Here is a 26,472-nt window from a genome sequence, read left to right on the forward strand (position 1 = left end):
TCTGCATTTTCACTGCAAAATCAAACTATCCTCCAAACTGGAGCTAAGAATTTAGCCCTATAGCAATTCAGCTGAACTCGAAAAAGGGCTTCATTTGATGAGGCTGTTTTATTAATTATAGCAGGAGCCACAGCGGTGCAATGGGTTAAACCCTTGTGCTGGCTAAACTACTGACCTGAAGATCTGAATGTTTGAATCCACTAGACAGGGTGAGTTTCCATCTGTCAGCCCCAGCTGCCATGCGAGGACATGAGAGAAACCTCCCACAGGGTGGTAACACATCCGGACATCCCCTGGGCCATGTCTCTGTAGACAGCCAATCCTCTCACACCAAAAGCAAATTGCAGTATATTCTCAATTTGCTTCTGACACGATTTAAAAAAATTAATTATATTTATATGCCAGCACTGGACCATGGTGACTTAGAATAGAAAAAGGTAAAGGTTTTCCCCTGATGTTAAGTCCAGTCATGTCTGACTCTGGGTTATGGTGCTCATTTCCATTTCTAAGCCGAAGAGCCAGCGCTGTCCGTAGAAACTATATCTAAAATCTTATCAATAAAAAAGTTTTATAAAAATTAAACACATCAGCTTAAAACACCTTAAAACATATTTAAATGTTGGTTTGAAAACGATAAAGGAGGCAGCAGGATGTAGCAGTTTGATTCTTGGACTATGATTTCCCTCAGTGTTGCCATGGGCCAGAAAGGACTTGAAGGCACACAAAAATCACAGCAACAATGATAAAAGTACAAAATTCCCTTGTAAAAGTCTCTTCCCAGTAGATCAAAGCCAGTGCTCAGGGCAGATTTGGAATTTTGAGAACTATATTCCAAACCAAGAAGCTTTTTCCAAGTTCTGCCAAAGTCTGTAACTTCTCAAAGTTATGAACAGGACTATATTCTAAATCACACGAATATAGTATTTTTAAAAATGTCCAGGGTGGGAGAAAGAACTCTTGTCTGCTTGAGGCAAGTGTGAATGTTGTAACTGCCACCTTGATTAGATAGGTGGCCAATTGTAACATTCACCCTTGCCTCAAGCAGACAAGAGTTCTTTCTCCCACCCTGTGGACATTATTCCACAGATATATAAATCCCGCTTGCCTAGTTTCCAGCACAACCAGGCCTGTAGTGAGGGGGGGGGGGTTAGGGGTTCAACCCCCCCCCTCCCGAAATTTTTCAAGTTATAAAAAAAATCACGTTTACTCATGAATTTTAACTGGTTAACCAAATCCCCATGCTAAGTCTATGAGATGCAAAACATTAAGAGTCCCTCCAGGCACTATCTCAAGCAGATATTGACAGGTTTGTAGCGAGGAGGGGCATGTGCTAGGGGTTCAACCCCCCCCCCCCAAATTTTCAAAACCCCTCCCGAATTTTTTTTCTGGCTACGGCCCTGCTCACAACCTCTGAGGATGCCTGCCATGGATGTGGGTGAAACATCAGGAGATAATGCTTCTGGAACATGGCCATACAGCCCGGAAAACTCACAGCAACCTGGCAATTACATGTCCTGTAAAAATCTGCATTGCCTCCTTCCCAACAAAGTGAAAAAGGAACTGGGTTGCTGTGAGTCTTTTGGGCTATATGGCCATGTTCCAGAAGCTTTCTATTCTGAAGTTTTGCCCACATCATAGAATCATAGAATCATAGAATATTAGAGTTGGAAGAGACCTCATGGGCCATCCAGTCCAACCCCCTGCCAAAAAGCAGGAAATCGCATTCAAAGCACCCCCGACAGATGGCCATCCAGCCTCTGTTTAAAAGCCTCCAAAGAAGGAGTCTCCAACCTTTGAGGATGGCTGCCACAGATGTGGGCAAAACGTCAGGAGAGAAAGCTTCTGGAACATGGTCATACAGCCTAAAAGACTCACAGCAACCCTGTGATTCCAGCCATGGAAGCTTTTGACAATACATTGAAAAAGGAACATCTAGTAAGCCTTTGAGCTCGAGGATTGGGTTCACCATCCACAGCCTAGTGATTCATAACACTTTCCCAATAATGGCCTGAGTAATTAATTATCTCACAAAACCTCTCCAAACTTCTTGCATAATACCAGCGTTTCATCTGTCTATGACTCTGCACTATTATCTCTTTTATCCCGGGACTTTTGCTTCAGCAGTTTGTGGGAGTTTGGCTTGTGTGGCGTTTCCCGCACTGCCAGGGCTGCTACTGGCAGCCAAGAGGAAAATGCCCGGCATAACTTTAGACCTTTTGCACCCTTTTCATTCCTTCAAAGGCCAGACAATGCATCTTTCAGGAACAAAAGCTCCAAAAGCAGGATCCGAGCTCCCTTTGTGCGGTTTCCATCTAAAACATTAAATAATTAACCGAGCCTAATTTTCCTGTATTCATAATGTAACAAGGCATCTGGAAGCTGAAGCAGGCTTTATCCTGAGCTATTTTCAGAGCCTGGGAAAGTTACTTCTTTAGATGCTACTTCCAGATTCCCCTGGTCAGTATAGCCAAATGGCTAGTTGTAGGTAGGATAGTAAGGTTTTCCTATGACATTAAGTCTAGTTGTGTCCAACTCTGGGGATTGGTGCTCATCTCCATTTCTAAGCCGAAAAGCCAGCGTTGTCCATAGACACCTCCAAGGTCATGTGGCCGCCATGACTGCATTGAGTGCTGTTACCTTCCCACTGGAGCTGTATCTATTGATCTACTCACATTTGCATGTTTTTGAACTGCTGGGTTGGCAGAAGCTGGGGTTAACAGCAGGAGCTCACCTCGTTCCCCGGACTTGAACCACCAACCTTTTGATCAGCAAGTACAACAGCTCAGCAGTTTAACCCGATGTGCTACTAGGGGCTCCTTTGGCTAGTTGTACCACATAGTAATGTTTCCAAGCTGCAAGCATTATTCTTGTCCCTTAGTAGATCTATGAATAAAGGTGGTCTAGGATTTGATTTCTTTGCATGGAAGGTACTTCTTGCTATGCAGTCAGAAATATGCCTGAATATGCATAAGGAAAGTCATCCTTATTTAATGTAAGGTTAACCCAACTTTCTGTCTGAGTGACTGAGAAACTCCTTTGTCTCTGAGTGGAATTGAACCTATTTATTTTAGTTTTTAAAAAGCAGATTGCAGCCAAAGAAACATGACAAGCCATATATTTGTCCTTCCCTCTCTTAACAAACCCAATGAATCACTTTAAATAGCTCTCTGAAATGTCAAGCACTTGTTGTTCAGCAAGAACATTGCAGTGGCCAGCAGCATTTAAAAAATAATTGCAAAAGTGGTACATCAATATTGATCTCCCTCCTTGAGAAGTTGTATCTTTCTCTGTGATACAGATATTACTATCATTACATGAAACATTATTATACATCGTACATTATTGATCATTCCATATATCTTGTACATTATGAAGAAGCCCATACAATTTGGAAACAATAACAGGCACAAAAATAATTTCTTAGAATTATACATGGTCATTGTTTAATTATTGATTTTGGAATTGTAATTACCTACTGACCTTTCCGGACCCAGCTGCTTTGGGTCTCTTTTAAGAGAGGAGTGCAGGATATGAATATAATAATAATGATGATAACATTGATATTAATATAACTCACCACTTCCTCAGTCAATTAATAATGCAAACCAAGTTTAGTGCAGGTTTATTTCTTGGCAGTCTTTCCTACAGAAAATCTCTTTCCAAGTATAACATTACTCTCCTTGTAGCTTTCAGGTTTGGCTGCTCTCCTTTCCTGGAGAGAGTTTTGGTGCAAGGAAGAATGCTTTGCGCTTTGGTAATCTTCCAGAGTTAAGTAACATTCAAAATAAAAAAAAATGCCACCACAAAAAAAGATACTTAAGGAGATTTTCCTGCATGGCAGGGGGTTGGACTGGATGACCCTTGTGGTCTCTTCAATTTCTATAATTCTATGACAGCAACTCACTGAATGAATAAAAACTGCAAAAATGAAAGATGCACACATACGCAAGCACGACATGCAGAATGCTGTGAGACATGAGATTTACAACCCCTGTTGTCAAAGCAAGAGGGATATGGGTACATGTTCCACCTGCTAATCCTGTCCCACGTGGGTTTCTTTGGATGTCGGCTGGAAGGAAAAAGGCGGCAAACTAATGCAGGGTTTGCAGCAAGCTTTGTGCTTACCTGATTTGATAAGCATGGCTCTGTACAGTCCGGTTGCTCCAGGTGGGATCCTTACCTGGTCTTCCATCCTCTCTGCCTTCAAGCCCTGCGAGGCTCCCTCTGAGTTTCCTACCGCCCTGCCGGCTCACTTAAGCCTCGCCTCCCTCCCTGTCCTTCTGCATGTTTCTAAGTCTGCACGACTTTTTGGCAGTATACGGCAAAGCCCTTTCACTTTGTGCAAAGATCTTTTCAAAGGCAGTGAGAATAAATGGTCACGTGATGCTGTGAGCGGCTGTATAGCTGCGGACCTCCCCTGCTGACAAGCACATTCTGCTCAGGCAAAAAAAAAAAACCCACTAAAAAACCCAACAATTCTCTCAGATCTGTGACATTGTGTTACTTGCTGTGGAAATGTATCAGCCCACACCTTTAAGGAGGCAGGCCTCTGAGACTCCCTTCTGATGTGGCCTATACACTGTGAACTTTGTAAGACAAATAAATATGTGCATTCTTGCTTTCTTGGCTAAATAATCATGCTTTGTGTTCATTTCAGGAGGATTCATCCCGGCGGCCCTCACAGCACTATCCTGCTTTGAAAATTAGCAACCGGTAGCATTTTGCAAAAGAATGAGTGATGGAAGACGGCTTCCGAGGAGACGCTGGAGTAGCAATTTAGACAGGAACATTTGCAGAATGACTCCTACGCTTGGAGCAGCAGCAGGCATAAAAATCATAACAAGCATCTGAGTTAGCACCCAGGTTGCCACAGTCAGAGATGGCTTTCCTTACAGAGGCAGTATTGACATCAGATGAAGTAAAATGGATAAATCCTTCACCTAGAAGAAGGAAACCTTTGGTTCCCAAACTGGCTAACGGTTCCCTTTGCATCTTGCCACTGGCCAGCTGATAAGCACTGCCAGCCACATCCTCTGATTTGGGAAAAGTTAATGTCCTCCACTTTGCCTTAAACCAGGCTTGCAAAACCTGTGGCCAGCCAGATGTTGGGATTCCAACTCCCAGAATCCCTAGCCAGCTTGTCCAAAGGTCAGGAATTCTGGGAGCTGAAGTCCAAAACATCCGGAGAGCCACAAGTTGTGTAGGCCTGCCTTAAATTAAACCACAGCATACTGAGTCAAATTAATTTCTGTTGGTGAGTCCAACCACTAGTGCAGGCATGGGCAAACTTGGGTTCTCCAGATGTTTTGGACTTCAGTTGCCACAATTCCTAACAGCCTGCACTAATGCAATTATACTTTGGGTGTTATACCATTGTTTCTTAAATTAGGTCCTCCAGCTATCTTGGACTTCGTTCCCAGAAGCTCCAGCCATTAGTGTGGTATTCTGGGAGATGAAGTCCAAAACACCTGGAGTGTGCAGGCCTGTCTTAAACTAAACCAGAACGCACTGAGACAAATTAATTTCTGTTGCTGAGTCCAGCCACCAGTGGAATGATACTTGAGGTGTTACACCAATAGTTCCCAACTTTTGGTCCTCCGGATATCTTGGACTTCGTTCCCAGAAGCTCCAGTTACCTTAGCCATCAGTGAGGTATTCTGGGAGATGAAGTAAAAAAAACCTCTGAGATACCAAAGTTTGGGAAATACTGTATGAGACTCAAGGCTTTCTGCCTATTGGGTAATTGGAATGTCAATCAAACTTGCCATAAGCCTTCCAGGGGTTCTGCTATGTGGGTCCCAGTATAGTATAAGAGTAAGTATGTAGTGGTTGATTGGCAATTAGATTATGTTGTTTAAGGCTTTCATGGCTGGAATCACTGGATTGCTGTGAGTTTTCCGGGTTGTATGGCCATGTTCCAGAAGCCATTGAAATCCACAAGCATGTGGACAATTTCAACAGAAAGGAGGAAATCATGAAAATGAACAAAATTGGCTACCAGTATTAAAAAAAACTCTAAAATCATGACAGTAAATAAAATACAACACTTTGAAAACAGGGGACATGAAACAATCAGGGCCAGCTAATACCTCCCAACAAAGGATTCCCCTAGGCAGGAATCCGGGACAGTTTAGGGATTCTGTTAGTGTACCCACCACCCCGCTGCACTACAGTCTCCCTGCCTGAGCTAGCTGGGGTGGTCTCGGGCCTGGCTTTGGAGTCCCAACGGCTCATTGTGCTGGGGGACTTCAATGTCCATGCCGAGGCCACTCCCTCCGGTGCGGCTCAGGACTTCATGGCCGCCATGGCAACCATGGGGCTGTCCCAATTAGTATCTGGCCCTACCCACAGAGCAGGGCACACACTTGACTTGGTTTTCTGCCAGGGATGGGAGGAAGGTGGCGGTGTGGAGGAGCTCACCATCGCTCCTTTGCCATGGACCGACCATCACCTGATCAGGTTTAGAATCACTGCGCCCCCCAACCTCCGCAGGGGTGGAGGACCCAAAATGGTCTGCCCCAGGAGGCTTATGGATCCGGATGGATTCCTGACGGCTCTTGGGGAATTTCCCGCCACCTCGGCTGGTGACCCTGTCGATGCTCTGGTCGCCCTCTGGAACAAGGAGGCGGCTAGGGCAATAGACACGGTTGCTCCGGAACGTCCCCTCTCAAGTACCCGAGCTAAACCATCTCCTTGGTTCACCGAGGAGTTGGCAGCGATGAAGCGAAAGAAGAGGGGACTAGAGGGTGTGTGGCGTTCGGAGCCAAGCGAGCCAAACCGAACACGGCTGTGTTCCTATCTTAGGGCATATGCCGCGGCAATAGATGCTGCAAAGAACATTTTCTTTGCAGCTAATATTGCGTCTGCAAAGAACCGTCCGGCGGAGCTGTCCCGAGTTGTCAGAGGTTTGTTATATCCCGTCCCTCAAGACGGGATCCCTGACAACTCGGCAGCCCGCTGTGAAGCATTTGCTCGGTTCTTTGCGGACAAAGTCGCTTTGATCCGTTCTGGCTTTGACACCATATTAACGGCAGTCTCCGAGGATGTAGCAAGAGCACCTGCTTGTCCTATTTTGATGGATTCGTTTCAATTGGTTCAGCCTGAGGACGTGGACAAGGTGCTTGGAGAGGTGAGGGCTACCACATGCATCCTAGACCCCTGCCCATCCTGGCTAGTGAGAGAAGCCAGAGGGGGATTGGCCGAGTGGGTGAAGGTGGTGGTGAATGCCTCCCTTCGGGAAGGCATATTTCCAGCGAGCCTTAAATTGGCTGTGATCAAACCGCTGTTGAAGAAGCCATCACTGGACCCCACTCAATTGGATAGCTATCGGCCTATTTCCAATCTCCCCTTTTTGGGCAAGGTCGTGGAACGTGTGGTGGCCGCACAACTCCAGGCATTCTTGGTTGACACTGATTTTCTAGATCCGGCGCAGTTTGGTTTCAGGCCGGGACATGGTACCGAGACAGCCTTGGTCGCCTTAGTCGATGATCTATGCCGGGAACTGGACAGGGGGAGTGTGTCCCTGCTGGTTCTGCTGGACCTCTCAGCGGCCTTCGATACCGTCGATCACGGTATCCTTCTGGGGCGCCTTGCCGGGATGGGTCTCGGAGGTACTGTTTTGCAGTGGCTCCGGTCCTTCCTGGAGGGGCGTTCCCAGATGGTGTCATTGGGGGACACCTGCTCGGCCCCACAACCATTGACTTGTGGAGTCCCGCAGGGTTCAGTACTGTCCCCCATGTTGTTCAACATATACATGAAGCCGCTGGGAGAGATCATCAGGAGTTTCGGGGTTCGGTGTCATCTGTACGCAGATGATGTCCAGCTCTGTCACTCCTTCCCACCTGTCACTAAGGAGGCTGTTCAGGTCCTGAACCGGTGTCTGGCCTCTGTGTCGGACTGGATGAGGGCGAACAAATTGAAACTGAATCCAGACAAGACAGAGGTCCTCCTGGTCAGTCGCAAGGCTGAACAGGGAATAGGGTTACAGCCTGTGTTGGACGGGGTCGCACTCCCCCTGAAGACACAGGTTCGCAGTCTGGGGTTTCTCCTGGACTCATCGCTGAGCCTGGGTGGCGGTGGCCAGGGGAGCCTTTGCACAACTAAGACTTGTGCGCCAGCTGCGCCCGTTCCTTGGGAGGTCTGACTTGGCCACGGTGGTCCACGCTCTGGTTACATCCCGTTTGGACTACTGCAACGCTCTCTACGTGGGGTTGCCTTTGAAGACGGCCCGGAAGCTCCAATTAGTACAACGGGCGGCAGCCAGATTAATAACTGGGGCGGCTTATAGGGAGCGTACCACCTCCCTACTTAGCCAGCTCCACTGGCTGCCGATATGCTACCGAGCCCAATTCAAAGTGCTGGTTTTGACCTATAAAGCCCTAAACGGTTCTGGCCCAATCTACTTGTCCGAACGTATCTCCTCCTATGAGCCAGGAAGATCCCTAAGGTCATCTGGAGAGGCCCTGCTCTCGGTCCCGCCTGCCTCACAGGCACGGCTGGTGGGGACAAGGGACAGGGCCTTCTCGGTGGTGGCTCCCCGGCTGTGGAACACCCTCCCCAGAGAAATACGGCAAGCCCCAACCCTTTTGAGTTTTAGAAAAGCCCTGAAAACATGGCTATGTGCCCAGGCTTTTGAAGATTAAACGATAATGACGACCCGGACTGATTTACGGCTACAGCACGAGGATTTTGGAGGAATGGATTTTAATCATATGTTTTTATACTTTTTATATTGTTTTAATTGTTTTATTGGATTTTTATAGCTGTTTTAATTATGTATAGGCATCGAATTGTTGCCAATTTTGTACGCCGCCCTGAGTCCCTTCGGGTGAGAAGGGCGGGATATAAATGTTGGAAATAAATAAATAAATAAATAAATTAGCCAGGCCTTGAAGCTGTAAGGCCATTCAATGCTAATCAAGGTGGCCAACTGCAACATTCACATTTTCCTCCAGCAGATGAGAGTTCTTTCTCCCACCCTGAACCTTCCACAGATATATAAACTCCACTTGCATTGTTTTCCAACAGACCTCACAACCTCTGAGGATGCCTGCCATAGATGTGGGCGAAATGTCAGGAGAGAATGCTTCTGGAACATGGCCATTCAGCCCGGAAAACTCACAGCAACCTGGCAATTACATTGTCTCTAAACTCATATGGTATTTGGGATGGGGGGGGCGTGACTGTCCAGCAAAATGACTGAAAGATACATAAACTATAGAAGGTGCAGAAGTGTATTTTCTGTTGGTCATGTGGGTTCAGTGTGGGAAGTCTGGCCCAATTTGATCGTTGGTGGGGTTCAAGGGGCTCTTTGATTGTAGGTTAACTATAAATCCCAGCAACTTCAACTCCCAGTTGTCAAGGTCTATTTTCCCCAAATTCCACCAGTGTTCAAATTTGGGCGTATTGAGGATTCATGCTAAGTTTGGTCCAGATCTATTATTGTTTGAGTCCACAGTGGTCTCTGGATGTAGCTGAACTACAACTCAAAAAATCAAGGTCAGTGCCTACCAAACACTTCCAGCATTTCCAGTTAGTTGTGGGAGTTCTGTATGCCAGGTTTGGTTCAATTCCATCATTGGTAGAGTTTCAAATGCTCTTTGATTGTTGGTGAACTATAAATCCCAGCAACTACAACTCCCAAATGACAAAATCACCCCCCTCTCACAACTCCACCAGTATTCAAATTTGGGCGTATCGGGTAGGTATTTGTGCCAAATTTGGTTCAGTGAATGAAAATACATCCTGCATATCAGATATTTACATAACAGTAGCAAAATGACAGCTATGAAATAGCAACAAAAATAATTTTATGGTTGGGTGTCACCACAACATGAAGAACTGTATGAAGGGGTCGTGGCATTAAGAAGGCTGAGAACCACAGTCCTAGAATCTTAGTCCAACACCCATGCCATTGTGCCATTTTGGGTTCTTTACAAATAGTAACTCTCAACAGCGGGGCAGTTTATTACGGAGGGACAGAATGAATTCTATTATGAAGGGACAGTTCTCATAGAATCATAGAACCTTTGTTTCAGAAGGTATCACAAGGGCCATCTAGTCCAACCTTTTGTCATGCAAGAATACACATCTAAAGCACTCCTGAAAGATGCCCATCAAAACTCTACTCATATTTAAACACTTCCAAACATGAAGAGGCAGTCCCCCCAGCACAATCTATTCTACAATCAAGCAGTTCTTATAGTCAAGAAGTTCTTCCGAATGTATTGCTGCAACCACTTTTCTCATAATTTGAATCCATTTTTTTGTGTTCTAGTACCTGGAGCAACAGAAAACAAGCTCATTTCATGACATTTGGACTTTATCTGCATCTCTGCATTGCAGAGATGAAGACGTTGAGAAACACTCACATCTAGAACTCTTTATTATGTTTACAATTTCATCGGTCACTTTATCTGCCTCTTTTTTTTATGGCTAATCTGTATTTATAAAATGCTCCACTGCAGTTTTCAGTTACTGCAATTCCAGAAGCTTGGTGCTGAAGGAAAATTTCACAGAGAGGCCAAAAATTCTAATAGGGACAAGGAAGACTCAGAAGTGGATTTGCCAGCTTCTTCCTCTGAAATATCTGCTACAGTCCCTGTTATTCATTTGTAGTTTCCCATCCAAATACAAACCAGGGTTGACCATGCATAGCTTCCAAGATCAGGTAAGATCTAATGCCTTTAGAATTAGTCACCCTGAAACTCCTATGAGGAAGGGCATGGAAAATATCAAAACAATGATGAATGGTGATAGTGATGTAAACATCTGGGGAAAAAGTTTGGGCTATGAAGGATCTTCTCTTACAGCCTATGAATCAGATTGTTCTCTTAGACTTTCACAGATTAGTTGGAGGCTGTAAAAACTAGGGTATTTTAGGAGACACATATGCAAGAGCATTGACTAAAATCCAACATTGCCCACTCTTCTCTTTCTATCAGTTTCTTGTGTTTCCCAGAACATACTTTCAAGGGCTTCAAAACAGTTCTTTCACAGGTCTTGAGGACATGCAAGAAGAGGCTGCAAAAGAAGGGTGGGTTACTTCCTCTTTAATTTTATCGAGGAAAGAACTCCATTGGATCTTAGCTACGAGGCGGATATACAAGCTGCAGGCCAAGAGTGAACAAAAATGTCACTTTCTGTGTCCTGCCCAAAGGGTTGGAGCTGGTGGAAGTTTCATCCTCTGTATTCGATCAGCAAGAAAACACTGCAGAAGAGCCTCTGGTGTGGAAGCCCTTTGGCTGATTTATTTCCAGCATCATGTCAAAACATGACTTTTTATTCAATCCACTGGGGCCTAATTTACTTTCCAAAATGTATGGACCATATGACTCATCTATCCATATGACTCATCTATCCAACTTAAAAGTGGAAACAAGAAATCATGGATAATAGTGAACCTTATTGAATGAAGTTATCAAAGGGCCTCACTGAAAGACTGAGAAATTTCCTAGGGATCCCATTACATTGAGTCCACATGGCAGACAATAACAGGGGGATTCACCACGCAATGTGGCAAATCCGGCAGGCAGCAGGGGGAAATTGTCAACCCGTACCGCTACCTATCCCATGGGGGAAGTGTTGCTGTCCAGCTTCCCGCTGTGCTCACCCCATTGTAGGCAACGAGAACATGGGAAGCCTCTCATGTTCTCATTGCTTACAACAATTTCACCACAGTACATGGACAGAGCCCTGCCGGAAGTAGATATACATCATTTGATGGGATCTGGCGAGCTCCATCCCTGAACTGTGGTGAAAGTGTTGTATGATGGATAAATTTACCCATGTGATGAGGTCATAGGTAATCCCTCTAGGAATTTGCTAGATCCTTTAGGACAACTCTATATAATGGCACTGAGGAGGTAAGGCTAACCCCATACATCCCCACTTTCCTCCCATTGTATGTTTGTACTTTTAAATATTCACCATCTTAATATGGCTGATAATAACCCTTGGACACAAGTTGTATCTGATATTGCTTATCCTAGTCACAAGTGTTAAAATGGCCTGAAGCCAATTTGCCAAATAATCATTGCTGGGGTAGAGCTGGAATTCTTCATTAGTTCAAACGGATTCAGAAAAAGAAAGCTCTCCAAAGTTTTTCTCAGGAAATTCTTTTTCTGGGAGACTGTGGCCCAGTTCTGGATGCTGTCTCCTGGACTACCTAGAATCACAATATTGCAAACACTCACCTGATCCATTGAAAGCAAGTTCCCCATTGTCCTTGTGGCAGGCAGACTGAAGAGAGTATTCTTTCTGAGGACAAGAAAGAAATGCAATTTGGTTACAGGTATATTGTTGTTTGCAAAGTCAACATGTTCCTGGACATAATGTTTTTTTTAAATCAGAAATGTTGGTACCAGAGACAGAAACAACACAGAAAGAAAACAAGCAGGACCTTACAAGAAAGAAGAGCACTTCAATATGTTTCAACAAACTTTTTCTTCTAAGTTAACAAGATGTGAAATGAAACAATGAGACCAGGAAAGCCCCGTAGAAGTAAACAAAAACACCTTGAACCTTCTAGAGACCACTTGAAAGCTTCTTCCAAAATCTATTTTGGGATTATACTTTCGTTTGTCAGCTACCAGTTTTCTTATAATGTGCATTTTGATGGTCCAAAGTTGATTTTTTTTTTAGTTGTTGAGGCTCCACAATCTGCCTTACCCCTTTTTCTGGTTTGTTTTTCACGCATGTTCAGTAAGGGATGATAGAGACAGCTGCTGTTTACCTTGACAGTTGTAAATAACCACACAAAGCTAGAGTAGAATTCCACTCTTTCCCAGCCAATTTTTGTTGCCTTGTGCAGATACACTGCTGCAACTGGAAACCAGAACTCTGTCTTTCTTCAGTGCTCCTTTCTGATGCCAATACTGTGAAAATTAATAAGTCCAGCTACATAAAGGAAAAAGGAAGAACAGAGTGTCATGCCAGAAAATCTAGATATTCTGAGAGAGGTGTCCTCTCAGGTAAAAAAAGCAATTTATTCATTTGCATTTTTCACTATTGGGTCATTCCATGCCAAGTGGTCTAAAAATTTTTTTAAAAAAGGTTTCCACATCATGTTCTCCAATGCTTGTGAATAATATCATCTGAAAGAGAAAATGTTGCTCTATAAGACTGATATGTTTTTGTTTTGCAATGCAATCATTAAGTATCTATTTACTCAGGTCAAAGTATGCTATATTTTGTGTATTTATACATTATGCTTTGTGCATCCTCATAGTCCTGCTAGTTACTGCATGGCTATTGGGCGTGGTCCCTATGGTGATGACGATGCTGACTTCAATGTGATATATAACATACTTTGACCTGAGTAAATGGATACTTAATGGTCACGTTGCAAAACAAAAACATATCTGTCCTGTAGAGCAAAATTTTCTCTTTCAGATGATATTATTCACAAGCATATTCAGGCAGATGCTTTTTAAATAATTGGCTTTGAACTTTGATAGATTTTAACATTTATGCTGAAAGTGCCAAATTTGAAGAGATCCTGCAGGGTGGTTATAGATGCTGGATACCGGTAGCTGCAAATTTGGCAGTATTATGTCCATCAGAAGCATAATGCTTGGTTGAAATTTCAAGTCTGTATCTTCGTTTGCATGGAAATTGTTGCAATCTGAATATTGGTCAAAAAATTTTGTGACACATTTTGATGAACACTTTGAGTCAACTTGTTTAACTGGATTTTGCGTCCATAATGTTAAAATTAATTTCATCGGAATCAGTAGAAAAAACTGTGCAGGATTTCAATTTAGTAACTATTCATATACATTTAGTTTCAATATTATTAGACCCTAAAAATGGCATTTTCTTAAATGTCATGCGCATGCTGACCACTACCGTTCAGATAAGGGGGATCTAGATCAGCAACTATTGCAGTTAGAGACCTCAAATTTTGGGAAACCTAGTTTATCACCTGACTGCACTACAGCTAAAATTTGAACAAAATTGGAAACATGATGGTGGGAAGGTTTAGACCACTTGGTGTGGAATGACCCTATTGGGATCCTGTGCCTAACAGAGAATGTGGAGGGCTGACTGCATTACTTTTAAATTAGGTCCGTCATTTTCAGACATCCTGTATGATTAAATTCCTGGTGCTTTTCTATGGATCCTTCCACACAGCCATATAACCCAGAATATCAAGGCAGATATTTATTTATTTATTTATTTACAGCATTTATATTCTGCCCTTCTCACCCCGAAGGGGACTCAGGGCGGATCACATTGCACACATAAAGGCAAACATTCAATGCCATAACATAGAACAGAGACAGAAACAAGACGCAGGCACGGGCTGGCCTCGAACTCATGACCTCTTGGTCAGAGTGATTTGTTGCAGCTGGCTTGCTATCCAGCCTGCGCCACAGCCCGGCCTAATAATCCACAATATCTGCTTTGAACTGGATTATCTGAGTCCACACTGTGATATAATCCAGTTCAATGTAATTTTTATACAGCTGTGTGGAAGGAGCTTAAGACACAGGAGGTAAGTTATTATTTAAACAGTACCCTTCCTCTGTATTTTTGTGCTATGACCTGCTGATATTGGGGATTAAAGAATCACAAAATCCTATCGTTGGGAGGGAGAACAAGTGCCATTTAATCCAGCCCCTTGGCATATACAACCAAAGTGCATTTGAAATATGTCCACTGAACTCTGTATAAAGACCTCCAAAGATGGGGTTCCCCACCTTCTGTGGTAGTCTATTCCTCTGCTGAACCGTTCTTACAGTAGAGATGTTCTCCCAAATGTTTAATTTGAATCTATTGATTAATGTACTAGACTTGGGAGGAGCAGAATATGAGCTGACACCACCTTCTACATGACATCCCTTCAGATATTTAAAAATAGCTGCCATGGCCTCACTTAACCTTCTCCTTTCCAAGATTGCTAAGTAATTCATCATCAGACTTAGTTCCCAGACCTTTAATCATCTTGCTCAGTCTTCTCTGGACATGTTATAGTGTGTCAATATTCTTGAACTCTGAGACTTGGAATTGGACATAATATTCCAGTGACCAAAGCAGAATAGAGTGGCACTAATCCTTTCATTGGTCTTAACACTATACTCCTGTTGATGCATGTGTTTTTGAGGATTATAACCCACTTCATCTTGAGTACTGTCTTGTCTAGTCTTAGTAACGTAATTGTCAATGTCAGTGCTGCTCTTTGCCCCAGTATGGCTCTGATCCAATTTCCAGCTATTTCACGCATATATGATTTCATATATATGTACAATTGCAGGGATGGGATCCAATCCAAACTGGAGACAAAAAGTAGCACTGACATTGACAATTGTATTATTAGGAGTAAACATTAAGAAAACGGTTAGTGATAACACAAATGTACTGACACGTGACAAGCATCTCTTATCTTTTGCACCACAAGTTCTCTTATCGCATCATGTGTGTTAACTGCTTTACTTATTGTCAGGAAGTTTGCATTATTGTCCATTGCTTTGTCATTGATTTGAAAAATGACTTCCCAAGTCTAGCAATGTGTCACAAACCCTAAGAGGTTAAAAGATGGCATATGGTGATTTAAAGGTACTGCTATGGATTTGGAGATATTTCATGGAATCATAGGGTTAGAAGAGACCCCAAGGGCCATCCTATCCAACCTCCTTCTGTCATGCAGGAACACATAATCAAAGCACTCCCAAAAGATGGCCATCCAGCTTCTCTTTAAAAACACAAACAAACCTAGAATAAGAGTTTCCACCATCCTCTGAGGCAGCCTATGCAACTTTCTATCTGCTTATCCCAGATCATCTGGCAGTGTAGACTCATATAATCCAATTTAAAGCAGATATTCCAGGATCAGATCCTGGGATATAGCACAGCGTCAATCCAGCCTTAAGCCCCTTCCACACAGTTGTATAAAATTCACATTGAACTGATTATATGGCAATGTGGACTTAGATAATCCAGTTCAAAGCAGATATTGTGGATTATCTGCCTTTATATTCTGGGTTATATGGCTGTGTGGAAAGGCCCTTAAAAACATCTTCCTGATGTTTACATAGCATCTATTTTCCTGGTGTTTAAATCCATTGCTCTATGTCCTAGTGTTTGGAGCAGCAAAAAACAAACTTGGTTTTTCTATGATTGCTATAATGTGGTTAGAATGGAAATGCATTCTATATGAATAATATAGAATGAACAGAATGAATATGAACAGCTACTAATCACTGATGGGTGACTTGAGTGCTCTGTTGTCCTTTCTTATGGCCCAAATGAGAACCGTTCAATCAGAGAATACCTTCAAAGACAGGGCTGTTCTCTATAAAGTAGGGTAAATGGTACTGTAACAATTTATAAAGTAGATCCCACAAGTATGTCTGAAGGTGAGAATGGCTAAGATTATATAGGCCCCTTTCACACAGCTTTATAAAATCCACATTGAGCTGGAATATATGGCAGTATGGACTCAGATACCCCAGTTCAAAGCAGATATTGTGGATTATCTGCCTTGATATTCTAGGTGTGGAAGGGCCCATAAATACTTCAACTGAGCAGAATCCTTTTAATGGCTTATGGGTGTCTAAGGGCCCTTCCATACAACCATATAATCCAGAATATCAAGGTAGAAAATCCCACAATATCTGCTTTGAATTGGCCATATATTCCAGTTCAAAGCAGATAATGTGGGATTTTATTCAGCTGTGTGGAAAGGTCCTAAGTGTGGCTTGTCTCCTTTGGGCTTCTCCCCTAAAATCCCAGCCCAGTTGCATCTTCCAACCAAGGTGGGTAGTGTCAAGAAACCACAGAACTGTGTGGAGATATCTAGTCTACATCTGCTTGAGGAAGGATCTCAGACAGTTATCAGAGTCAGAGTGAAGTGTGACTGTCATACTTTGAACATCTCATGAAATGGTATGACTTATAGGAAAAGTTGGTAATGTTAGTTAAACTGAAAGGCAGTAGGAAAAGAGGAAGACTGCATTACAAGTGGATTGATTTCAATGAAGAAAACCACAGTCCTGAGTTGTAAAAACTTGAGCAGGAGAGTTGAAGACCAAGGCTTTGGAAGTCTCTCATTCATAGGGTCACCACAAGTTGAAGTCAACTTGATGGCAAATAACAATCACCACTGCTGTCACCATTAAGTTATCTGCCTTAACTCTTATGTATGGACAATAGTGATTTGTAATTTGATGAGAATTATCTTCTAGAAAGCTCTAGTGTTCTTCCGTGAAATATAGGACAAGAGCTCTTTAACAGAGACTTCCAAGTTGAACCAGAATTTTATAGGTTGGAGTCCACTAGAACAGATGCACTGAATCAACTATTGGATGATATCTCAAAAGATACATCAGTCTCATTGATTTAATGAGTTTATTCTAACAATATGAGTTGGATCCACCTCTTCAAAGTAAACATTCATGGATCCTGTGGGAATGGGATCTTGAGAGTTAAAATATGTAGTATCAAACTGCTATCGGCTCTTTCATCCAGTGAACAGCAAGTTAATTCCATGAAGGATGCATCTACACTGTAAAATTAATGCAGACAGGCCCTATACCTCAGGATCTGATCCCAAGTTTTCTGTTTATCCCAGATTATCTGGCAGTGTGGACTCATATAATCCTCTTTAAAGCAGAAAACCTGGGATCAGATCCTGGGAAATAAGGGCTGTCTGGAAGGGCCCTATCACCACTTTAATTGCCATGGATGAATGCTGTGAAATTGTGGGAGTTGTCGTTTCACAAACTTTTTAGTTTTCTCTTTCCCCCCTACAACCCCATGATCCAACAGCACTGAGTTATGGCAAACTGTATTAATTCTACAATGTTGATGAACTCTCATTGTAGCCCTTATAGAGGCAGTCCCCAAGTTACAAACACTCAACTTACAAATGACTCCTAGTTAAGAATAGGGGTGAGACAACAGAAAGTGTGCAAAATCTACCTCAAGGAAAAGAAATTTACTCCTGAAAGAGTTATTATGGGAAAAAGGGGTCTCCACTGAAGATTTATCACCAATCCCTGTTTCCAAACAAATGAAATATTTCAAAATCCAATTATGAAAGGGACAGAAAGTGAGATGAAATCTTCTGAATAGAGGCACAGAGAGCAAAACAAACACCACGGGGGTGTTAATCCTTCCCTATGCTAGCCAAAGCTTATATATATATCTATATCAATAGACAGATATATATATTTGGCTGGAGTTACCCTTGAAAATGTACCTGTTCTGACACACATACAAGTTCAATTTAAGAAGAAATCTACAGAACCGATCTTGTTCGTAACTTGAGGGAGTAAATGATGCGAGGAATGTAGCCGTGGCCTCTTTAACCCTGAGCAGGAGTCAACAAGGATAGGTTTCACCTTAAAATAAAACCAGTTTTTCCAGAAGTTATTTGAGCTAAGACCCTCATTTGGCATCTAAATTAGGGCGCATTTCCAACCTGTGCTCTTTAAGACTTCTGGACAAAAAGGCTTTGTGTTTCTCCACAGCTCCCTGAAGGTTACTGCGTGTCAGCCCTGCCGGTTGCTAGGTAATGTTTATCTGGAGCCGTTCCTTTGGACAATGTGCTTCTTGCTTAGAGGACCTCTCCTCCTGCAATGGCACTGGAACTGGGATTCCTGCACTTGATACCTTGAAACAATGTAATATGAATACAAGATAGCAGCCGCTACTTTGGAGAACATTTAGCTCACTGCAGGCAGGGCATGTCCCATTAAAGTTTCATTTCAAATCAGAGGAATCTGCGACTTTTCATTACTGCTGGCACATTCTTTTTTATTATGTAATACTATGGGAATTAATAGGGAGGCCTGAGAATCGGGTATGGGAGTTCTGGACAGCCCCAGCTCCACTCTCCCTTAAAAGAGAATATCTCCTTCTTCCACCCTCATATGGAGCCTCTGGTGATTCGGTGTGTTAAAGCGCTGAGCTGCTGAACTTGCAGACCGAAAGGTCCCAGGTTCAAACCCAGGGAACGGAGTGAGCGCCTGCTGTTAGCTCCAGCTTCTGCCAACCTAGCAGTTCGAAAACATACAGAAGTGAGTAGATCAATAGGTACCGCTCCAGCGGGAAGGTAACGGCGTTCCATGCAGTCATGCCGGTCACATGACCTTGGAGGTGTCCACGGACATCGCCGGCTCTTCGGCTTAGAAATAGAGATGAGCACCAACCCCCAGAGTTGGACACAACTGGACAACATCAGGGGAAACCTTTACTTTATCTTTACTCCACCCTCATGGGATTATTGTCAGCCTCATCCTTGTTTCTCCAGTATGCCCTGCTGGAACTGGTCCAACAAAAGAGGAGTCACCAGAATTGGAAGTATCAGGAACTTAATAATGCAGTCAGCCCTACACATTCACAGAGGTTATGGGCATAGGTCCCCTGTGAAAATAAAAATAATGCAAATACAGGCAGTCCCCGAGATACAAATCTGACTTGCAAATGACTCCTAGTTAAAAATGGGGGTGAGACAACAAGAAGTGAGAGAAATCTACCCCTCAGAAGGGAAATCCATTCCTGGAAGAGTTATCATGGGAAAAGGTGTCTCCACTGAAGCTTTATCACCAATTCTGGTTTTCAAAACAATTCATTTTTTTTCAAAATCCAATTATCACAGAGACAGAAAGTGAGTTGAAATCTTCTGAACAGGGCACGGACAGCAAAACAAACACCACAGAGGTGTTACTCTTTCCCAATGCTATCCAAAGCTAATATATATATATATAGGCAGGAGTTATACTTTAAAAAGTAAGGGTAAAGGTAAAGGTTTCCCCTGACGTTAAGTCCAGTCATGTCTGACTCTGGGGGTTGGTGCTCATCTCCATTTCTAAGCCTGAAGAGCCAGCGTTGTCTGTAGACACCTCCAAGGTCATGTGGCCGGCATGACTGCATGGAGCGCTGTTACCTTCCCGCCGGAGCGCTACCTATTGATCTACTCACATTTGCATGTTTTAGAACTGCTAGGTTGGCAAGAGCTGGGACTAACAGCAGGCGCTCATTCCGCTCCCGGGATTTGAACCTGGCACCTTTCGGCCCGCAAGTTCAGCAGCTCAGTGCTTTAACACACTTCGCCACCGGGGTTCCCCACTTTAAAGAATACCTGTTCTGATTTACATACAAATTCAACTTATGAAAAAAACATACAGAACCTAACTTTGGGGACTGTCTGTAAAGATATTGGTTTTTTTTTAACTAAAGAAAACAACCCTGTGGGAATGTGTAAATCTTACAGTATAACCTATTTCCACTGAAATTTCCCTTAGAATTGCATTCAAGGAACTAGAAGGTCTCAGAGAGGTTGCTGCCAAATCATGACAGTTGGAGGGTATCTAGGGGCCCTTCCGGACAGGCCCTATTTCCCAGGACCTGATCCCAGGTTTTCTGTTTATCCCAGATTATCTGGCAGTGCGGACTCATATCATCCAATTTAAAGCAGAAAACCTGGGATTAGATCCATAGATATAGGGTCTGTCTGGAAGGGCCCTCGGATTCCTCCTGGTCTGACTTCATTTATTTCCTGCTTTAAAGTGGGGTGTACAGATGACGTCCCACAAAAAAGCGATTGCATTCGCCAAAAAAGCAGGAAAACTCTGCTTTTTGGAGATATTATTTGTTAGTGGGTTTGTTCCACATCCTCAAACAAAGCATGGGGCAAACCCACTATGGCAGCTGTCTGGACTGGTCAATCAGAGTCCTGGAACTTCTGAAGAGGCCGTCCTTACAGCTGCACAGTGTAAGGGCAGGCATGAGCAAACCTAGGCCCTCCAGATGTTTTGGACTTCAACTCCCACAATTCCTAATAGCCTAAGGCCCTTTCCTTTTCCCTTAAGGGGCTGAGGGGAAAAAGGAAAGGGCCTGAGCCTATGCCTGGTGTAGAGGCTCATTTGGCTTGACAAAAATATGATTAACTTAAAGATAGTACAATGCATCTGGCCTTGCCTGTATCTTTATTCAAGGTCTTGGCACAATAAGGACAGTTGTTCTCCTGAAAGATGACATATTGTGCCCATTTATTTTTATGTTTCACCCCCCATATTGGATGAAATAAATAAACATTGTTTTTTAAAATGTGCAAGAAAGAAGTTCCCTTTCAGTGTTGATTATGTGGTGCACAAATCCCAAGCTTTATTGTGTTTGTTGTTGCTGTTGTCGTGGTGTGCTTTCAAATAATTTAAGATCTACAGTGACCCCAAGACAACTCTATCAATTCCCTAGGTTTTAATTGTGGAATAGATTATTTTAGATTTGCAAATGTTACATACCCTGTTTCCCCTAAAATAAGACATCCCCAGAAAATAAGACCTAGTAGAGGTTTTGCTGAATTGCTAAATATAAGGCCTCCCCCGAAAGTAAGACCTAGCAAAGTTTTTGTTTGGAAGCATGCCTGCTGAACAGAACACCAGCACTTGCAGGATTGGTAAATGTACGTACCATAGATTGTTGTACATGGAAATAATGTTAGTAACAAGAAATTCTCGATAGGATTCACAGTTTGTCTGGTTTGGTTATGTTGGTTTGTGATGACAACTGCTGTACAGTATATAATAAATGTTCATTTTTTTTGTTCAACAATAAATGTGAATTCTTCTTCATGGAAAACTAAGACATCCCCTGAAAATAAGACCTAGTGCATCTTTGGGAGCAAAAATTAATATAAGACACTGTCTTATTTTCGGGGAAACACGGTATACTGTTAATATGGTTATCTTTTGCTCGTGGTATCTTTTATCCTTTACTAACTTGGGTACCCGGCGATGCCTGGCTTATTTGAAAAGGGTCCTGTTTGTTTTGGGGTGTTAGGTAATATCAGTTTGGTCATATGCTATGCTATGTCTTCGAAAAAAACTCAAGTTGTTGCTTTTGTATTTTATGAATGCTCCTATTAAAAATGCATAAGGTTGTTGGTGAGCTACAATTCCCCAAAATCTTGGGTCAATCCTCTCCAAACCCCACCAGTATTCACAGTTGGCCATGTTGGGTCTGTGTGCTAAATTTGGTCCAGATCCGTCACCTGCTGAGTTCAGTGTTCTCTGGTTAAGGGTGAACTACAACTCCCAGATTCCCAGGGCAATCACCCCAAAACCGTGCCAGTATTCAGTTGGTCATGTTGGGTCTGTGTGGCAAGTTTGGTCCAGATCCATCATTTGCTGGTTCAGTGTTCTCTGAACACAGGTGAACTGTAACTCCTGGATGTCACGGTCAATTACCCTCAAACCTTGCTGGTATGCAAAGTTGGCCGTGTTGGGTGCCAAGTGAGTTCCAGGTCTATCGTTGGTGGGGTTCAGAGGGCTCTTAGATTGCAGGTGAACTATATATCCCAGTCCCTACAACTAGAAAAGGCCAATTCCCCCCAAACCTGGTTCTGTGTGCCACATGTGGTCCAGGTTCATTGTTGGTGGGGGTCATAGTGCTGTATCTTGATACAGGGTGAACTTCCATCCTGTAGAGTCTGTCCCCCAAACCCCTCCAGTATGTCCAGTTGTTGATGAATTCCTCTGTCTGCTGTGTGCCATAGGAAAGGGCAGGTAAAGGTTAAGAGATAAGCAGTGGGCGGGATCATGCAAATGGGGAGAGAAAGGCACACTGGGATGTGCTCGCTGTAACCTGCAATGTCCTGTGAGGGAGTGACTTGGTGGCTCCTCAGCACTGGGAACTATAGTCTGTTTGTGGAGGCCGGAGGCTGTCTGTGTGAGTCGACACCTATGCCACATACATACATACAGATTTTCACTTTTATTATGTCTAAAGATGTTGCCTTTATTGTTAACAAACTTATTTCGAAGAGACCAGTCATGCTAAAAGTACAAAATATTTATTTGAAGGAGCTGAACTGAGATAAAATTAATAAAACACAAGGAAAGTGGAATGTGCCCGTGTGCAGAATACTGAACCATTTGATTATTCTTTTCTATCTGTCTAAGCAATCTTACAGTATGATTTTTTTCTGAGAAAACTGACATTTCAAATTTCCTGTTTAGGAAGGACATAGTGTGACATGAGGTGTTCTGACACTACTGACACATTTGCTTAAAACTATTGTAGTGAACAAAGAACAAATTGATTAGCTGGGCTTCAAAACTAGGATATTACATATAAAACTTATCTCTGTTTTTGTTTGATCATTAAAGTGTTGCTGTGTTATGCTATACAATCCACAGTCTTGTCATAGCATCACCAGACGTGGATCTGGCATTTAGTGGAACAGAAATAAAGACCATAATCGTGTTTTGGTCCTGTTGGAAATAGCAACCTTCCACAAGTCTCCTACATTCATTATGTGTTATGTATATAACTGAGATTGCTTACTATATTGTATGTATATACTGGCATGCAGCTTTCCCCTTAACTCTATGTTGTTTGAGGTTGTGGGCGGGACTATAGACCATGTAACCAGAACTGGGACTATTCATACTGAAACTCCATTTTAGAAGTCAGTACAGTTGAGTATAGTATAGTAGTCGTATGCGTCAGTCAGTCAGTACAGTATGCTGCAGAAGTCAGTCAGTATACATTAGAATTTAGTTGAGTACAGTATGCATCAGAAGAGAGTGTTAGTCTGTATGCAACAGAGAAGAGACTGAAACAGAATGCTTAAAGATCAGACTGTTTAAACTTTGAACCAATAAACAATGTACCGGTATGCTGAATACATGAAGTTTTGTAAGTAAATCAATTACGTTAATTTTTAATGAAGGCTTCTTATTTTTTGGTTTCTTGAGAGCATGATTTAAAAGCAATATATTTTATAGGAGAGTAAATTTTTTTGGGCAACTGTAATAACATATCTGAAGATTGGGTATATATTTTATGCATTGGCATATCTTTCTTCCTAACAGTTCAAAGAGAAAACCAGGGATATCAGTCTAACAACTGAGAAATCTAAATTGCCTTGCATGAATACTAGTGGATATTTCCCACTAAGGAGAAGATTGACTCAAGCGAGTTTTTAACTCTTCTCAGGAAGATCATGCTTTCCAAAAGATTATGATTATGCCAAATTATATGAATGCCAATTGATCTCCAAAAAGAGTCACACTTCCAAATGGCTATGATGATTCTGCTTTTTGAAAAGGTCCTGATCCACCAATTATTTTTGGCATCATCTCAAAATCCACTTTGGATTTCTGTATTATTATTTCTCTAGAATGCACATTTAAGAACAAATTAAAAACAAATGGTGTTTCTAATTAGGATGACATTCTGCTTTTTAAAGGATAGATTGACAAACTACTGCTTTTTAATTTATTGTTGCAAAGAACAATTATAAATAATATATATTGAAAAAGATTCTATATACTGCTCACCAAATTTTGTTTAATTGAAATTGTAATCTGCTATTAAATAGATGATGAAAACAATGCATTGACAAACTACACAAAAGAGGTGAATGGATGACAGGTAATTTTTGACAAGAGACAAATGGTATTAGATCGTGAAGTGCAAGCCTCACTCAAAGCATTTGCAAGAAATAAATGGCTAGGAACAGATGGTATTTCAATAGAACTATTTTAAGCCATAGAGATGGAATCCATTCAAATCTGAACAAAATCTGTCAAGAAATATGAAAAATAAAACAAAGCCCCACGGACTGGAAATGTTTGATATATATTCCAATCTCCAAAAGTGACTCCAAAATTGCAGAACCCATCAGACCACTGCATTAATGTCTAACACAACCAAGTGGTGTTCAAGATTTTGCAAATTAGACTTTTAGCACATTTGGAGTGAGAAATGCCAGATGTCCAAGCTGTTCAGGAAAGGAAGAGGCATTAGGTAACACATTGCAAATAAAATTTGGTTCATGGAACACACCAATGAATTTCAAGGGGGAAAATACTATATATATATTCATAGCAAAGCCTTTGATGGTTTAGAAAAACTACAGATCTCACTAAAAGATATTAGAATGCCACAATATCTGACTACAATGAAGAGTGGGGGCCAGGCTTAGCACAGGGGGTTAAACCCCTAAGCTGCAGAAAATCCTGCTGATTGAAAAGTTGGCAGTTCAAGCCTAGGTCGGGGTGAGCATCCTCCATCAGCCCCAGCTTCCTGCCCACCTAGCAGATCAAAAAAATAAATGTGAGTAGATAAATAGGTACTGCTTTAAGTGGGGAGGGAATAAAAGACGCCCATAGGGACATGCCAGCGATTCGATTGGGAGGATAAGACAACAGAGTTCCTTGGCACGGAAGATGGAGCCACAGCACATCCCTCCGCCCTTGTGTCTGGAGTCGAGTACAGTCTCCAAATGCTAGAAATGGGAAAGATGGGGAAAGCCTTTATATCTGTTTATGCATTGTCTGTCCTTGTTAACTGTATAACAGCACTGAATGTGGGCCATATATGTGTTATGTAATCCGCCCTGAGTTCCCTCGGGGAGATAGAGCGGAATATAAATAAACTATTATTATTATTATTATTATTATTATTATTATTATTATTATTATTATTTATTGTGCACAAAACTAAGAATAGCCAGTATCCTCAAACATACACTTTGATTCAAGTTGGAGAAGAAGCTTGAAGTCTGCAATCTTGTACAGCTCAAGTTAGCACATGTAGATCAACACTAAGCTGAGCCACCTACTTTTGCTTCTCCCTGAATTTCCAAACAGGAAAATATGACTGACAAACCATGAACAATAGTGTTTGGTACTGGATGTGTGTAACATTTAATAGCATCACCAGGGACATTCAGAAACTTCAAGGCTTGGGACAATCCTGAACTGGCAGCCCTAAACTGTGAGAATTCACATTTCTTCAGACCAGTTTGCAAGAACCCAGGATGTTTTTGGCAAATGTCAGTTTTTCTACCTGTGGCTTCATTTCCAACAGTAACACTGGCAAAATTTGTATCTCACAGAAAACCCTGAGTGAATGGCTTTCTTGAAAGGGAGTGCATAATGCCTTTGCCCAGATTATGTGCTGGCCCTCCCACGCAAACTATTAATCATATCATAATAGTCTTACTCCTGGCTAGCGATGGAGTCACCTCTCAAGAAAATGAATGCTGTCAGTAATTGGTGCTTGTGTTCTTGCTTTGATTTAGGCTGCTTAGGTAAAGCCAGCTGTCAGCATGCACATAATCTAAGCATCGGTAATGCAGAATTAATTGCTCTGTGTCAAGCTCACCTCTGAGTAAATTCAGGCCCATTTGAAAACCCTTCTGTTACACACTGTCATGCTACCATTTGAAGCCTGATCTCATGATACAGGGAAGGAACGGTGGATAAACCGGGTGATTCAGAAGTCTTAAGGGGAATAAATCCTTGTCCTGAAGGAAACAAGGTCTTCAGAAATTACCAAAGTCCCCAGTAGTCATCAATGCAAGTTTGGGAAATTATGTTAAATCGATTCCAAGTGATTGTCACAAAGGTGTATCTCAGTTACCAAAACCTTTTTTACAGGCTCCTTTTTGGAAACCCTTTTATACCCCTCAGTCTGCTTTTTCCTTCTTGTTCTCTGTCTAACAAGAAGTTTCTT

General features: G+C 42.3%; 1 protein-coding gene across 4 annotated transcripts in view; it reads right to left on the minus strand.

Annotated features, from left to right (window-relative positions):
* The window catches only part of fam107a (family with sequence similarity 107 member A), a 90,939-nt gene that overhangs the window by 45,724 nt on the left and 18,743 nt on the right, over positions 1 to 26,472 (minus strand). The window contains exon 2 of one of the 4 annotated variants that reach the window (XM_003217836.4): positions 12,195 to 12,258. In XM_003217836.4, the coding sequence (XP_003217884.1) occupies positions 12,195 to 12,258 (64 nt within the window). Of the gene's footprint in view, positions 1 to 3,577; positions 3,600 to 4,125; positions 4,365 to 12,194; positions 12,259 to 26,472 lie in introns of those variants that run through there. The other 3 variants (XM_062969641.1, XM_003217835.4, XM_062969643.1) reach the window with 3 other exon arrangements.

This window comes from Anolis carolinensis, chromosome 2, assembly GCF_035594765.1.
Source record: "Anolis carolinensis isolate JA03-04 chromosome 2, rAnoCar3.1.pri, whole genome shotgun sequence".
Classification (NCBI taxonomy): domain Eukaryota; kingdom Metazoa; phylum Chordata; class Lepidosauria; order Squamata; family Dactyloidae; genus Anolis; species Anolis carolinensis.